The 16704-nt window shown below is 41.4% G+C and overlaps 1 protein-coding gene across 3 annotated transcripts in view; it reads right to left on the bottom strand.

Annotated features, from left to right (window-relative positions):
- LOC135208837 (phosducin-like protein) overlaps positions 1-16704 on the bottom strand; it is a 36417-nt gene that overhangs the window by 9029 nt on the left and 10684 nt on the right. For all 3 annotated transcript variants that reach the window (XM_064241401.1, XM_064241402.1, XM_064241403.1), the window contains exons 3-7: positions 8050-8175; positions 7167-7291; positions 6655-6760; positions 6129-6242; positions 4430-4554 (exon numbers count right to left, since the gene is read on the bottom strand). In XM_064241401.1, the coding sequence (XP_064097471.1) occupies positions 4430-4554; positions 6129-6242; positions 6655-6760; positions 7167-7291; positions 8050-8175 (596 nt within the window). The remainder of the gene's footprint in view (positions 1-4429; positions 4555-6128; positions 6243-6654; positions 6761-7166; positions 7292-8049; positions 8176-16704) is intronic.

Below are 16704 nucleotides of genomic sequence, written 5' to 3'. Positions count from 1 at the left end.
AGACTCAGAGTGGAGAGGTTTTTCAGGTCTATTTATAATAGATTCTGATAGAATATCCAGATACTCTTGGAAAAGCCTTATGAAACATGCTGTGAGAAGAACGTGACTTCTGTGAATCCAACCTCTCTAAGGGCAAAATGAGGCATTCATCCTCTCTTCCTTTGACGCCCATTTATCTTAATATCTGTTAAGAATTTATAACTAGGGGAAAAAAGACTAAAGTTTATTCCCCTTCTTTAAATTAAAGATGTCGTTTATATTGCTACCTCTCTTCTGGTTCGAGGAAAGGAAGCAGTCTATAGGAAGCCTGTTCGTCTTCTACCTTGCGAAGAGATCTATGAAGAAGACTTTCCGCAGGTTCTCACAACTCTTTTCAATAAATGTTAGACATACGTTAACAGTTATTATCTTCGATCGAGAAGGTTCTCACGGACATGCAAAATCTTGCATCGAACCTCTTAAGGATCGTTACGTTCCGTGTCTGTTCCCAAATAGGTTCTCTTTTGTTAACGCGAACAGGGGCGAAAAAAGAGATGCTCTTTGCGATATGAGAGAGTCATGGAATTGGCCTAAGTGATTAAAATAAATCATTTCATCATTCCTTGTAAGCGACCCCTTTCCGATTAAATGGGTAACGAAATCAGGAACGAATCTTGCCGTTACCGAGCCTGCTGTCCGAGAGGCTACTGGACTCTTAGGTTAATAACTCGCTAAACGAAGAAAATATCTTGGATGGTGCTTCTGGCGCATTGCGCCAGGCTGGCGCTTCTGGCGCAATTTGCGGCAGGCTGGCGCTTCTGACGCTTTGCGGCAGGCTGGCGCTTCTGACGCTTTGCGCCAGGCTGGCGCTTCCTTCTAGTTCTTTTTAGGTTATGTGCCAGAACATCTGTGCCTTTATGGTACCCGACATCCTTCACATGTTAATTCCGTTCTTAGTAGGAAAAAACTTTTATATACGTAGTATAGTCCATTCAGGGAAAACAACTTCTGCCACTAAGAGAATGTTTCCCATCCGACTCACCCATCTTCTCTTGAGCAATATCCGATTCTAAAAAGGTTGTGTGCGTTTCTCGAAAGGATGAGAGAATTATATTATATCGTGCTCTGCCGTATTAGAATCCTTTATAATACTGTCACATTGTGGTAAACAGCATTAATCTAGGAAACCTTTGTAAGGATACTAGGAATTCTGTAGTTAACCTCGGTATGTGCATAAGACTTGACCATACCATAGTCTTAAAGTGAATTCTCTACTACATTCATCTTCTCACTAAGCATGTACTCTAATAAGCCATGCTTTCGTAAGCATGAGAGCATTATATAATATAGAGTTCCGCTGCGTTTAGAATCCTTTAATAATGTTACTAACGGTAAACAGCATTGAAATGTTGTAATATCTTTCTTATTGAAAGCTTCTTAGCAAAAGGCAGACAATATTTTATTTATGTTTGCTTAACTATCCCCTCAATCCGAGGCTAAAACCGCGATTGTAGGGGAGAGACACGGTTAGTCATTCCATCCCGCAGGAGAGAGACATGTAACCGACTACTCATGACCGACACCTACATGGTACTGCGTTGGTCTAAGCGATAGCAGTCTCCGTTAGCCGTCTGGCCTTACTCTTCCAGAGTTGCCAGCTACTACTCCATTCAATAAAGGAATCTTATAAAATTATTATCGAACTTCAGGAAATTCTTATTAATGCATATTTCAGCGAAACAAGACTTCGATAAATCTAGAAGCTAAGTAGGTGTTGTCTTAACAATCCCTTTAAGCGCAGTCCTTCCTAGGAAATTCCTGGAAGGATACTGGTAATTGAGTTGCTCAGCAAAGAAGTAACTACGGTATGTGCTTATGATTTGCCGTATCGTATTCTCATACAGCAGATACTCTACTACCTTCTTTCCCTGCCGAGGCAGATAGAAAAAGGAAAAATTTTACTATCTTCGTTCTTTTCGTTAATAGAATGATAGAAAGAGTATATATATCTCCTTAAGGAAGGAAGTTAATCCAGGAACTCTTTAAATCTTCGTGATTTCCTCATAAATCGTGGAAGAGACAGAATTCCTGTTCATCTGTAGGGTTTACGGAAGGAAGTAGATATTTCCTATAAACCTCTAAGCCAAACGTCGATGAGATTCTTATAAGAAAACTCCCAAAGCTCTTGCCTCTTCATAACGAGGGAAGAGCATGAATGAAGGAGAGAGTCCGCATTGAGAGGAACTGCCAAACACAGGAGTCTTCTGAATAATGAAAAATGGCTTCTCTTAGTATCAGAATCCTTCTGACAAAAGCGACGGCCGCCTGTGCGACATCTTGCACCTTTGCCAGGGGAAAGTTGCTCAAGTTAAAAACTCAAAGAGGAGCCTCGCGACTGACCTCTCTCTCATAATAAGATTTGGAATATTCTGGCGCCTGGCTCCTTGCGCCTAGCGCCTGGACAGTTCCGCGCGCCTGGAATGTTCCGCACGCTAGAAAGGAGACTCACTCCTGGAACGTTCCGCTTGCGTGGAAAGTCCCGTGCGCCCTGATAGTTCCGAGCGCCTACTAGACCCCTTTTAGAAAGAGCTTCTTGCCCGGAAACGTTCAATGGAAGGATCGTTCTGATTGCCACTCTACTATAAGGCTCCTTGCTCTAGCTGTCTGTTTTTCTGGCGCAATTTGCGCCAGGCTGGCGCTTCGTCTCTTTGAAGGCGCCTTGCGCCAAGAAAAATTTTCTAGAACACGGCTCGCGCTCAGTTGCTGGAACGCGGCTCGCGTTTGGTTGTAGGAACGTGGCTCACGCTAGTCTGTTTGCTGTAATGCGGCTCGCTGCTGGCTGTTGGAACGTGGCTCACGCTAGCTTGCTGGAACGCGGCTTCCTGGCTGGCTCTTGCTCAGTGTTCTCTTAGTTTTCAGAGAACGCGCTAGATCATCCAAACTCCAAACATATACATTCTTCGTCTTTCCGGATGTAAGATGAAGAGACGCACTTTTTTAAGGATGCCTTTTCAATGGCTATCCTTGGCAGTCTGGGACGCTCTACAGAACCTGCCGAGGGGACGCCTGACCGGTGGGGATTCTCTGAAACCTCCTTACGGCTTTCGACATTCCTTCTCCTCTGGGCTTGGGAGCTTGAAAGAGGTCTAGGCCTGAGAGCGAGACAGAGCCGATCAGACGCACCCTCCACTGCAATGGGGAACACTAGTAATCACTTCTTACCTTTTAATAGCTCGCATTTTGAGCCACAATCCTTGTCTTCAAATTGCAATTATGAATTTGAAGTTTCTGCGAAGTAAGGTGATGAGGATGCAACACTACTAGTACTGTTAATACTCTAATTGCTCGTTAGTACGAGTATCCAAAAAACTTTTAAAGGAAACGTATCTAGTTACATGCTTTACTGACTCCCTAAAGTAGGAAGTCAGTTTATTTCCTCAATCAATTCTAACACTTATTACACGTATTAATGAATAAATATTAATATTTCCCTTTCTTGCAAACTATGTGAGTGTCTACCGAAAATTTCGGTAGTTACACGTCATATATTCTTCGAAATTTTCGAAGCCAAATTCATTAAAAAGTTAATAAAAGCGTATGCCGAACCAAAGACCCAGTACTTCCCTGCAAAAGACAGCCCAAAAGATCGATGGCGATGAAAAATGAAAATAAAGTCATGAGGTAGCAACAACATATGTTGACACTACCGTGACAGAGAAAATCTGGTTCTAGAACGGGAATGGTTCCTATTCCTGCCACCCAGCGGCAGGGGGGTAGATCACCTGACCTACCTGCAGCGTGCCGCGAAATTCGAATTTCTGTCGGACGTCGGAGACATATGCTAAGTATATATCTGCCGGGGAAGTTGCATGTACAAAACTAAAATGTTTGTAATTAGTGAATACAGTGTTGCTCTATAAAAAAAAAAAGCAAATCATTGATAATTTTAGAGATATGGTCGATAGAAAAACTGCGATTTAGTGAAAGTTCCTGTGTAAAAGTAAATAGAAACACTGTGATTTAGTGAAAGTTCCTGTGTAAAAGTAAATAGAAAACCCAGCGATTTAGTGAAAGTTCCTGTGTAAAAGTAAATAGAAAAACCGCGATGTAGTGAAAGTTCCCATGTAAAAGTAAAAGATGTTCCACAAAATTCCACGATAAAATTAAGCACGAAAAAGTGGGGCCCACTACATTCTTATCTACCAAATAGAAAACAAAAAAATTAGGTGTACATTCCTGTGAACAAGAGTTAAAATTTCTGGGTGATAATTGCTAAACTTTCCACTGGTGTGGTTTACGCTTTCCCTGTAACAACAATTCTGAATGGTCTAATATCTTTCTTTGACAAGTAAAATAACAAGCAACAGTCAGTATTGGGAATTTATTTGTGTATAGTACACATACTCAGCATATTTTAAACTGTACAGTAAAATATTAGAGAATTACTTACTCTATCAAGAAGGATTCTACATCAGTTGCGTAGAAATCATCACCAAATTCATCTGTGAGCCGTACAAAATTTCCCATCAGAGTACCTTCTTTATACACAAGTAAAGCTGGTAATCCGGTTACTTTCTGGAGAGCACATGAGGAAAAAATACTTTAAAATAACATACCTCAAGCCAATCATAATCTTACATGCCTGACCTATAAACATCTCTCAAAATCAGTGAAATACTTAATGATGTAATAATTAGCAAACTATGCCAAGTTCTACAAGTACAGGGACCTATTTACCAACATACCATGGGAGTATTTAGTAATGTATGTAACTTGGCTATTAAGAAAATGAAAGGACAAATAATTTGATTCACTGTACCAAACTCCCCCAAAACTGGAAAATCAAGCAGTGTTTTAGTATGTACCTGGGTATCTTTGACTTGTCAGTAAACAGATATAGTCAGCCTCATTCTTTTGTATGCCCAACTAATCATGCTTGGAAATGAACTCAGTTAATTGAATTTCTTCATTCTTCTAATTTAGTGGCAATTTTCTAGTCATTCCCCTTCATTTTCTTTAAATACTTTTCTTTGCATTTTTTCTCAGTAGGACTTTATCTTCTGTTACAAATGGATACTATGAGAGATTACCATGGAAAACCTTAAACATTGTTGGTTGGCAAGATTAGGTATAAGATAAAGACGGTACTATTTTGGTTGTAAAACATCAGCTGTAGCAGCAAATACCATGAGAAGGATTCATTTATTTGGCAGAACCTCATCGTTGCATATCTGCATAAGTGTACCTGCTGGCCAACATGATTAAGAGGAAGCGGGATGAATCATCTAAGGATTTCTCTTTGTTGTCATCTTTACGTGAAAACTGGTGCTATCAAAGCAGCTTTATTCAAGAATTCAGATAACTCCTCGTCAAAGTTGCAAACCATACCAGCAGGAATCCTCAAACTCATTTTCATAGATTCCTTGAACATATCTAAGTATTTTACCCTCAAACTTATCTAGGTACTCAACTCTATTCAGGCAGCGGCAAACTTATACTCCCAGGTCCTTCTTGCTTCAGAGATAATTTCCTTAATTTCAGACAGAGGAAGGTTGTTGCCTGTCAGGAAAGTCTCCGGCAAGAAGGTCACCTCTTCTAGCAATGGAGGCTTGAGGAACATTGTAAAATGAAGAACTGTGGGGAAAGATGTAATCCTGTTCACCTACAGACTACCATTCCTGAATACAAGCTCCTCTCTCTCTTTAGTTCCAGTGGACTTTGGTACTTTTAACACAACCTGGACATACACCCTACAGGTTGCAGATGGTGCAGTTGGTGAACTAGTCCATCAGAAAAACTAACTTCTTTCCCATAACAGATCTGAATGGACACTTACTTCTACGAGACCACTTACAGAACAAAATTAAATAATTCATATACAAACCCATTATTTATATATTAATGCTCCCCTCCTACCCCCTCTGTACCTAACATCCAGTCCAAACAACACAAACATAGACTAGTTCAGCCACTAAGGGCTAGTGCAGCCAGGAACATGGGATAGTCAGATGAAACTGGAAGGTTTATTCTTCTAAAAAATGCGACAGCACATGAAGGTTATGGTAAGTAACGAGTTTGTATGTAATTTGTTTAAATTCAATTTTTCCTTTTACATTTATGACTAAACTTAAATTCAATTTAACACTTACAAAACGGCTGCTAACACCAGCTGCTGATGCCGGTAACTTGCAGAATTTAACGTGTAGGTAATCCTGCGCTAAGCAGGCCAAGCAACCATTCATAGCTTCACAACCAGCTGCTTCCTAGAGTTGGATGTAAATAGAAACAACATAATTTGCCTTACTGCTTAAACTTCAGGATCAAATTCTTGGCATGTAAAAATTGCACAGCCTCCTGCATCCAGAACACTGTTGTGTATTTCACAGAAATAATAATGACTGTACTCACCTTCCACCCCTTGAACCTTTAACTAGTATACACAAATTCCACATATTTTGTAAAACACCTGGTCAGATTTCATGTATAAATGAATATCATGGCAATGATTAAAGATACAAAGTATCTCATTAATGCCAGGAAAATTTGCATTAAAATGGACAGTATAGACAGAATAGTAGTTTCTCTCATATTCTAGGGTAATTACATATCAAAATCCATGGGTCAAATATAAAAATCTATAAACAAAGTTTTGAAGGGACAAGTTGTTTTCAATACCTTGTCATATATATGAACAATAACAGTCACTCCCTTGTCTTCTTTGTCAACTGCATCCAAGAATGAGTTTCCGTCTTCAAGAGAAATCAGTCGACCAAACTTAGACCTGAAAAACCAGAATACCTCTGCTGTAGAAGTAACATGGATCAGAGTTAATATCAAAGAGAATACCTAGCAATCTAAGTTCAAGCCAAACCCTAGTTTAATGTTGGCATATTTGTATGTGGAAAGGGGTATGTAAAAAGAGACCAAATCAAATGATCATCACTCATGTTAATAAGTCTAATTTCTTCTTAACAGAAACAAAATGAGTACATACTCTCCAATCACTTCCTTGTGCACTTTTTACCTACATTCTCATCCAGTATAGGCCTTCATCTACATCCACATGCACATAACTATTTTTGGCTCTAATAACTAATGTGAAACTATTACCTATTAATGGTCTATAAAAAAAATATATACATTTGAAATGCAATTTCTGTTTATAGTACATCCACCTTGTAACCTACTTCATAGATGTGTTGGCCATCATTTCTTCCATTCGTTTGGATATATACTGACGTAAAAAATCCTCATCAATTAGGGCATCAACATCTTCCTCTTCTTTCTTTTCCTTTTCTTTTTCATCATCAAGCTGGAAAATTTTTAAAAAAATTTTAAAAATTTAATTTTTTTTTTTAAAATGTACATATCACAAGAAAATGAATACTAAATGGATTATTATCCGTATTACTATATAATTATAATTATTATTACTTATAAGTAGACAAACCTCTTTTAAGCATGTAGTGTTGAAACAGATAGCTGCATCAGGTACATTAAATTTATACAGGGCTTTTCTGTCCTCCTAATACATAACAGCTTTTCAAGATTAATGCATTCTATCAAAACTTGCCAATTATTTATCATCATAGTTATCATCATAGTATACTCTATACCTGATAGTGTTTTCTTCTTCAACAAGACACTCTTAGTTCACAACTATTTACCTCTCCAAATACGGAAAAACATTGGCAAGTTACTGGCAGAATATGATAACCCTAAAAATGCAATCATTAAGAAGATGGCAAAAAACTACATAAGTTAAATGGAGCTAATACAGGTATCACTTTCAACACTATGCATTACTATTAATTATTATTATTATTATCATTATTATTCATAAGAGCCAGTTTAGTATCTGAAGGAGTTCCCTCCACAGAAAACAGTAAGTTATTGGTGTGCGAGTCTTCATATTTGACATGAATTAAGTACACCAATACTATGAATTTTAAAGCAGTTTACTTTGAATTTGTGTATATCACACAAGCACTGTTTATTCATAAAACATCATGAGTTAGAAGACCATTAAATTATATGTTGGCCACAGATATAAACAAGTGGGAAACTTACATGAGATCTACACGACAGGGCTAATTTCTTGGCTAAAAGAACTTTCTCCCTTTCTTGTTCTTTCCGACTCTCTGTCTCAAGTTGCTTGAACCTTTGCCAGTCTTTCAACACACCTTTGGGCCCAGTCTGTAAAAAATAAAATACATATGTACTTGGGGTTGTAACTGCTACTGCACAGAGCGATGTCCTTCTCTCAAAGTATGTGCATAAGAAGTTAAAAAATAACCACATTTTAATTCAGTAAACATTAAAATACAATTCTTGTGCATGATTTCATTCTTATTTGTGTACAAGTGTATGAGCATATTACTGACTTCTTTAGTTACTCATTACAATGCCAAAATCTAAGAAATATGTATCCTCTATAGAGATTTACAGTTCAGGGCCTGCTTAAAAAAATGATATTGTTAGAATACAATAAAGTTTTGTACATACTTACCCGGCAGATATATACTTAGCTTATGTCTCTGACGTCCGACAGAAATTCGAATTTCGCGGCACACGCTGCAGGTAGGTCAGGTGATCTACCCCCCTGCCGCTGGGTGGCAGGAATAGGAACCGTTCCCGTTCTAGAACCAGATTTTCTCTTCCACCTGTCTCCTGAGGGGAGGCTGGGTGGGCCATTCATCGTATATATCTGCCGGGTAAGTATGTACAAAACTTTATTGTATTCTAACAATATCATTTTTGTACATGCAACTTCCCCGGCAGATATATACTTAGCTGATTGACACCCTTACCTACGTTGTAGGTAATAAATAAATAAAACCTTGGTTCCTACTTATTCAGGCGGAAGATTCCATGGCTAATGCCTAGGAATCTGCTTCGCCTCAAGAGCCTCAGCGAGGATGTGACCTATGGCTAAGAGTTCTTGTGGGTCTGTCGATGGGGTCTTATCCATTTACTCGACAGAGCCTCTTACATGACAATATGCCTATGCCTAGTGGCATAATTAAGGAGCACAACACCGATCCCGATCACCTGATCCTAACACGAGGGTTAGTGCTTAAGTTGAAAAGAGTTATCCCCAAACTCCTTTCAAACAACCCAAAGAAAAAACACGACGTTAACTAAAATTTAACTCACTAGTTAAGGATCAGTATCGGCTCCCTATCCCAGCAATGTATCCGCAGACACGTATCAACCAAGAGAGAAGGATCTCTCGTAGGTTATCTTGACATCCTTCGGATATGGGAAGTCAACACAGAGTTGCATCTCCCGTATGTGACAGCTAATATGTCCTTTATGACATATTGTTAAGGAAGAACAAGAATACAGAAAAGCTCGCACTCCATGCGCTTTTAATTCTCAGCTGTTTGAAGGAATTATCAATGCACTTGTCAAGTGCTTAGGAGATCACATTGTCTCAAAGAAGGCCAGGGCATTCTTTGATATAGATCTCTTCTGGGTGAAGCCTGGAGCCTGGCTAGCGCCTCGCGCCTGGCTGGAGCCTTGCGCCTGAATGGCGCCTAGAGCCTGGCTGGAGCCTGCGCCTGGCTGGCGCCTCGCGCTGGCTGGCGCCTGATTGGCTCCTCCCTCCTGGCTAGCGCCTCGCGCCTGGCTGGAGCCTTGCGTCTGGCTGGCGCCTTGTGCCTGGAGCTTGGCAGAAGACTTCATGATTACTGTCTATGAGTCTGCATGCCTCAAGAGTTTCAGCGAGGTAGGGACCTATGACTGACAAACCCTTCTGGATCATGTCAATGGGGGCTAACCCGCTTACACGACAGAGCCTTCTCGGATCGTGCCAATGGGGGCTGACCCACTTACATGGCAGAGCCTACCTGTATCATATCAATGGGGACTAGCCCTCTTACATGACAGAGCTTTAGGTTTCTCTTTACTGGAAGGAGCCTTGCGCCTGGATGGATCCTCAATCCTGACTGGAGCCTAGCCTTGAAGGAGCCTGGCACCTGGATGGCGCCTGGCTGGCTTCTAGAGCCTGGCTGGCTCCTAGAGCCTGGCTGGCTCCTAGAGCCTGGCTGGCTCCTAGAGCCTGGCTGGCTCCTAGAGCCTGGCTGGCTCCTAGAGCCTGGCTGGCGCCTCACGCCTGGCTTGGCTCCTCCACACTTGCTGGAGCTTCGAGCTTGGAAGAGTCTCTAGGCTGTCTGGCGATGTCCACATCGGACACTCTTATATCTGTCCGATTTGTTCGCCTCTGGCGCATTTGCGCCAGGTTGGAGGCCAGCTCATTCTCAGTATCCGGCCATGACAGAGTTCCTTGGAACTGTCCGCCTCTGCGTTTTTCGCCTGTATTGGCATTTGGCGCTTGGCTGGCGCTACATTGTCCGAGAGTCCTGAACAACCACATAGTTTATCAGGAGACTGGAGAAGGGTGGAAGAAATTCTTCCCCTTTGAGCTTTTGGCCCCTGGCAAGGGGAGGTGATTTTAGTCAGCTACACCCAGTAGACGACAGGATATCTAACAATACGAGAGAGAAGAGTCTTCCTCCGAGGAGGATCCTTCGTGAACACTTCTTTTGCTAACGAGATCTCTTCTTACATGTTGATGAGGTTCCTCGTTGCAGAATCTTCCTATCCTTGCCCGAAGGAAGGGAAGGAGTCTGGAAGTCGAAGGAGAGACTGAGCTGAAATTGGGCGGAACCCTGATTTCTAGCTCTATTGTATCTTCTGAATACCTTCTGGGAAGCATTTTTGAGCCCTCATCGCACCCCGAAGACTCTGTAGGCAAACGTTTAAACCATCTCTTCTTCTGTAGATGAAAATGTAAGTACCCTGCCTGGGCAACTAAACTTCTATCTGAAAGCGTTGCGTCAGGAATAGAGGGATTTAGTTCTTTTGCCAGACATACTATGCTGGCAAGAACCCATTGCCGAGTCTCCATTGAATCTGATGCGAGATTCCAATGCACAAAAATTCACTTGTCTTCTTGGTCGTTTAGGGCTAAGAGAAACAAAGAATTCCTTCTAAACTTCCTCAAAGAAGTTTGATGAGGAGCAGTTCCATTTTGTCGGAACACGGAATCTGTGGCCACAAAAAAAAATTCCATTCGAAGTACATGATATCCTACTCTTGTCGTATTGCGGTATCGTATAGATCCCGAAGATCTTAATCCTCTGTTATCTCTAATTCCCCTTGTAGAGACAGAGTATAGCCTTTTACTGCGTTCTTTGATAGCAGATATATACATAGGTGATTCTTCCCTCTGAAAGTGAAGAAAAAACCTCGCTATGTGGTTCACAGATGGTATCGGTAAGAGGACAGTTTCCTCATTCCATCTAGCACGATCTGCAGCAATTCTATGTCTTAGCCATGACTATTGTCATTTACCTTGAAAAATCCTCTCATTCATGTCCACTTCTGTCAGTCTGCACGTGGAAAGACTCAGAGTGGAGAGGTTTTTCAGGTCTATTTATAATAGATTCTGATAGAATATCCAGATACTCTTGGAAAAGCCTTACGAAACATGCTGTGAGAAGAACGTGACTTCTGTGAATCCAACCTCTCTAAGGCCAAAATGAGGCATTCATCCTCTCTTCCTTTGACGCCCATTTATCTTAATATCTGTTAAGAATTTATAAACTAGGGGAAAAAGACCAAAGTTTATTCCCCTTCTTTAAATTAAAGATGTCGTATATTGCTACCTCTCTTGGTTCGAGGAAAGGAAGCAGTCTATAGGAAGCCTGTTCGTCTTCTACCTTGCGAAGAGATCTATGAAGACTTTCCGCAGGTTCTCAAAACTCTTTTCAATAAATGTTAGACATACGTTAACAGTTATTATCTTCGATCGAGAAGGTTCTCACGGACATGCAAAATCTTGCATCGAACCTTTAAGGATCGTTACGTTCCGTGTCTGTTCCCAAATAGGTTCTCTTTTGTTAACGCGAACAGGGGCGAAAAAAGAGATTCTCGATGCTCTTTGCGATATGAGAGAGTCGTGGAATTGGCCTAAGTGATTAAAAAAAATCATTTCATCATTCCTTGTAAGCGACCCCTTTCCGATTAAATGGGTAACGAAATCAGGAACGAATCTTGCCGTTACCGAGCCTCCGAGAGGCTACTGGTTTGTTTGTTTGTTTGGCATGGTGTTTTACGTGACTTCCGAACCACGTCGAGAGTGAACTTCTATCACCAAAAATCCACATCTCTCACTCCTCAATGGAATGGCCGAGAATCGAACCCGCACCAGCAAACCACCGAGGTGAGAAGCAAACACCAAACCAACCACTACTGGACTCTTAGGTTAATAACTCGCTAAAACGAGAAAATATCTTGGATGGTACTTCTGGCGCATTGCGCCGGCTGGCGCTTCTGGCGCAATTTGCGCCAGGCTGGCGCTTCTGACGCTTTGCGCCAGGCTGGCGCTTCCTTCTAGTTCTTTTAAGGTATGTGCCAGAACATCTGTGCCCTTATGGTACCCGACATCCTTCACATGTTAATTCCGTTCTTAGTAGGAAAAAACTTTTATATACGTAGTATAGTCCATTCAGGGAAACAACTTCTGCACTAAGAGAATGTTTCCCATCCGACTCACCCATCTTCTCTTGAGCAATATCCGATTCTAAAAAGGTTGTGTGCGTTTCTCGAAAGGATGAGAGAATTATATTATTTCGTGCTCTGCCGTATTAGACTCCTTTATATACTGTCACATTGTGGTAAACAGCATTAATCTAGGAAACCTTTGTAAGGATACTAGGAATTCTGTAGTTAACCTCGGTATGCGCATAAGACTTGACCATACCGTAGTCTTAAAGTGAATTCTCTTCTACTACATTCATCTTCTCACTAAGCATGTACTCTAATAAGCCATGCTTCGTAAGCATGAGAGCATCATATAATATAGAGTTCCGCTGCGTTAGAATCCTTTAATAATGTTACCTACGGTAAACAGCATTGAAAGGTTGTAATATCTTTCTTATTGAAAGCTTCTTAGCAAAAGGCAGACAATATTTTATTTATGTTTGCTTAACTATCCCCTCAATCCGAGGCTAAAACCGCGATTGTAGGGGAGAGACACGGTTAGTTATTCCATCCCGCAGGAGAGAGACATGTAACCAACACTCATGACCGACACCTACATGTTACTGCGTTGGTCTCGACTCTCTAAGGCGCGATAGCAGTCTCCGTTAGCCGTCTGGCCTTACTCTTCCAGAGTTGCCAGCTACTCCATTAAATAAAGGAATCTTATAAAATTATCGAACTTCAGGAAGTTCTTATTAATGCATATTTAAGCGAAACAAGACTTCGATAAATCTAGAACTAAGTAGTGTTGTCTTAACAATCCCTTTAAGCGTAGTCCTTCCTAGGAAATTCCTGGAAGGATACTGATAATTGAGTTGCTCTACAAAGAAGTAACTACGGTATGTGTGATTTGCCGTATCGTATTCTCATACAGCAGATACTCAACTACCTTCTTTCCCTGCCGAGGCAGATAAAGGAAAAATTTTTACTGTCTTCGTTCTTTTCGTTAATATATATCTCCTTAAGGAAGAAAGTTAATCCAGGAACTCTTTAAATCTTCGTGATTTCCTCATAAATCGCGGAAGAGACAGAATTCCTGTTCGTCTGTAGGGTTTACGGAAGGAAGTAGATATTTCCTATCCGCCATCATACCCAAACGTCGATGAGATTCTTATAAGAAAAACTCCCAAAGCGCTTGCCTCTTCATAACGAGGGAAGAGCATGAATGAAGGAGTGTGTCCGCATTACTCAAAGAGGAGCCTCGCGACTGACCTCTCTCTCTTAAGAAGATTTGGAATATCCTGGCGCCTGGCTCCTTGCGCCTAGCGCCTGGATAGTTCCGCGCGCCTGGAATGTTCCGCACGCTAGAAAGGAGACTCGCTCCTGGAACGTTCGCTTGTGTGGAAGGTCCCGTGCGCCCTGATAGTTTCCGAGCGCCTACTAGACCCCTTTTAGAAAGAGCCTCTTGCCCGGAAACGTTCAATGGAAGGATCGTTCTGATTGCCACTGTACTATAAGGCTCCTTGCTCTAGCCGTCTGTTTTTCTGTTGCAATTTGCGCCAGGCTGGCGCTTCGTCTCTTTGAAGGCGCCTTGAGCCAAAAAAAATTTTCTAGAACGCGGCTCGCGTTTGGTTGTAGGACCGCAGCTCGCGCTAGTCTGTTTTCTGGAACGCGGCTCGCTGCTGGCTGTTGGAACGTGGCTCACGCTAGCTTGCTGGAACGCGGCTTCCTAAGTTCCTGGCTGGCTCTTGCTCAGTGTTCTCTTAGTTTTAAGAGAACGCGCTAGATCATCAAAACATATACTACATTCTTCGTCTTTTCGGATGTAAGATGAAGAGACGCACTTTTTTAAGGATGCCTTTTCAATGGCTATCCTTGGCAGTCTGGGACGCTCTACAGAACCTGCCGAGGGGACGCCTGACCGGTGGGGATTCTCTGAACCCTTACGGCTTTCGACATTCCTTCTCCCCTGGGCTTGGGAGCTTGAAAGAGGTCTAGGCCTGGGAGCGAGACAGAGCCGATCAGACGCACCCTCCACTGCAATGGGGAACACTAGTAATCACTTCTTACCTTTCAATAGCTCGCATTTTGAGCCACAATCCTTGTCTTCAAATTGCAATTATGAATTTGAAGTTTCTGCGAAGTAAGAAGGTGATGAGGATGCAACACTACTAGTACTGTTAATACTCTAATTGCTCGTTAGTACGAGTTTCTAAAAAACTTTTAAAAGAAACGTATCTAGTTACATGCTTTACTGACTCCCTAAAGTAGGAAGTCAGTATATTTCCTCAATCAATTCTAACACTTATTACACATATTAATGAATAAATATTAATATTTCCCTTTCTTGCAAACTATGTGAGTGTCTACCGAAAATTTCGGTAGTTACACGTCATATATTCTTCGAAATTTTCGAAGCCAAATTCATTAAAAAGTTAATAAAAGCGTATGCCGAACCAAAGACCCAGTACTTCCCTGCAAAAGACAGCCCAGAAGATCGATGGCGATGAAAAACGAAAATCAAGTCAGGAGGTAGCAACAACTATGTTGACACTACCGCGACAGAGAAAATCTGGTTCTAGAACGGGAACGGTTCCTATTCCTGCCACCCAGCGGCAGGGGGGTAGATCACCTGACCTACCTGCAGCGTGTGCCGCGAAATTCGAATTTCTGTCGGACGTCAGAGACATAAGCTAAGTATATATCTGCCGGGGAAGTTGCATGTACAAAATGAAAGTTTACAGTATTATAAGGTAAAATAAATAAACACATAAATAAAATAAAACCTAAATCAGACAGCAAAATACTCATAGGTTTGATTGAGCTATACTAGGGTAGTCAAGGGTTTTGGACTACTACCGAAGACATACTGTAGATTATAAGACATATAAAAAAAAAAAAATGAAATTTTCATTATTAAAATGAAGTTTTATTGTATACTTACCGAACAATTATAGAGCCGTGATTTCCACGAGCGGCAGGATACTAAATTCAAATTTAGCGCGTCGGCGTCGCCAACACTGGTGGTGATGACGTCATCTCCCTCCACTCGCGGGAGAACCAGGTACAACTGCCCAGGTGAATCCAATTCTTTCTGCCCGTCCGTCCACCTAAGGGGAGGAGGGTGGGTATAATCATAATTGTTCGGTAAGTATACAATAAAACTTCATTTTAATAATGAAAATTTCATTTTTATTGTAGTGTCTTACCGAACAATTATAGAGCTGATTACACATTTAATGGGTAAGGTGGGATTCAGTGGAACCACTAGTATTTTTTAAATGGTTAAACATTTAGTTGGCAAATAACCAGTAAACACTCAAGGTGTCTGTTGTACCTTACCTTGTAAGAGAGCTACAGCAGACTGTTACTGCCTCTGGTCGGTGCTCTTCTTACTATTGTAGAGGAATTGGAATTTGACCCAAAGTTAGCCTCTACAGGAGTGGAATCCTTCCGTAGTTCAAGCGAGTCAAGGCTGACTGACGGAGGATAGTAACAACAAAGATTGCCCTTGCCCTGGGCTAAGACCAGAAATTCAATCATACAAAACATTTGTCACCAACACCAGATTTAAAAACATATATACCCAACCATTGTAAAATCTGACCTAACAGACTGGTGAGTATCCCAGGTACTCAGTACCCCCAGCTTCCCTTGAACTCGACAACCTATTCAAGGTGAAAAGTTAGCATAGAGGTGACGACCCCTGTGCCGTTTCTCCCAACACCATGCCAGAAACCGCCACCGGACCTAACGTTTTACAATTCTCGAAAACCGTTTCTATCTCTTTGAGATAATGACTCGCAAAAACCGAATTCGATCTCCAGAACGTGCTCTGAAGAATCGAAGCTAAAGATAAATTCTTTCTGAATGCTAAAGAAGTTGCCACTGCTCTAACCTCGTGAGCTTTAACTCTCAGAACGGAAAGATTGTCGTTCTCGGACTGCGAGTGAGCTTCCCTGATAAGCTCTCTAATAAAGAACGATATAGCATTCTTAGAAAGAGGACGAGAGGGATTTTGAACCGAGGTCCAGAGCTTAGAAGATTGTCCTCTAATACCCTTAGTGGCAAACAGATAGGATTAATAGCCCTGACTGGACATAAGAGCCTTTCTTCCTCCTCATGTCCAACCAAATCAGATAAGTTCCTTACCACAAAACTCCTCGGCCAAGGATTAGAAGGATTCTCATTTTTGGCTAGAAAGGTCAAAGATACCGAAAATACAGCATTGCCTTG

The sequence above is a fragment of the Macrobrachium nipponense genome, chromosome 35 (assembly GCF_015104395.2).
Source record: "Macrobrachium nipponense isolate FS-2020 chromosome 35, ASM1510439v2, whole genome shotgun sequence".
Lineage (NCBI taxonomy): Eukaryota > Metazoa > Arthropoda > Malacostraca > Decapoda > Palaemonidae > Macrobrachium > Macrobrachium nipponense.
This window is presented reverse-complemented; position numbering and strand designations above follow the sequence as displayed.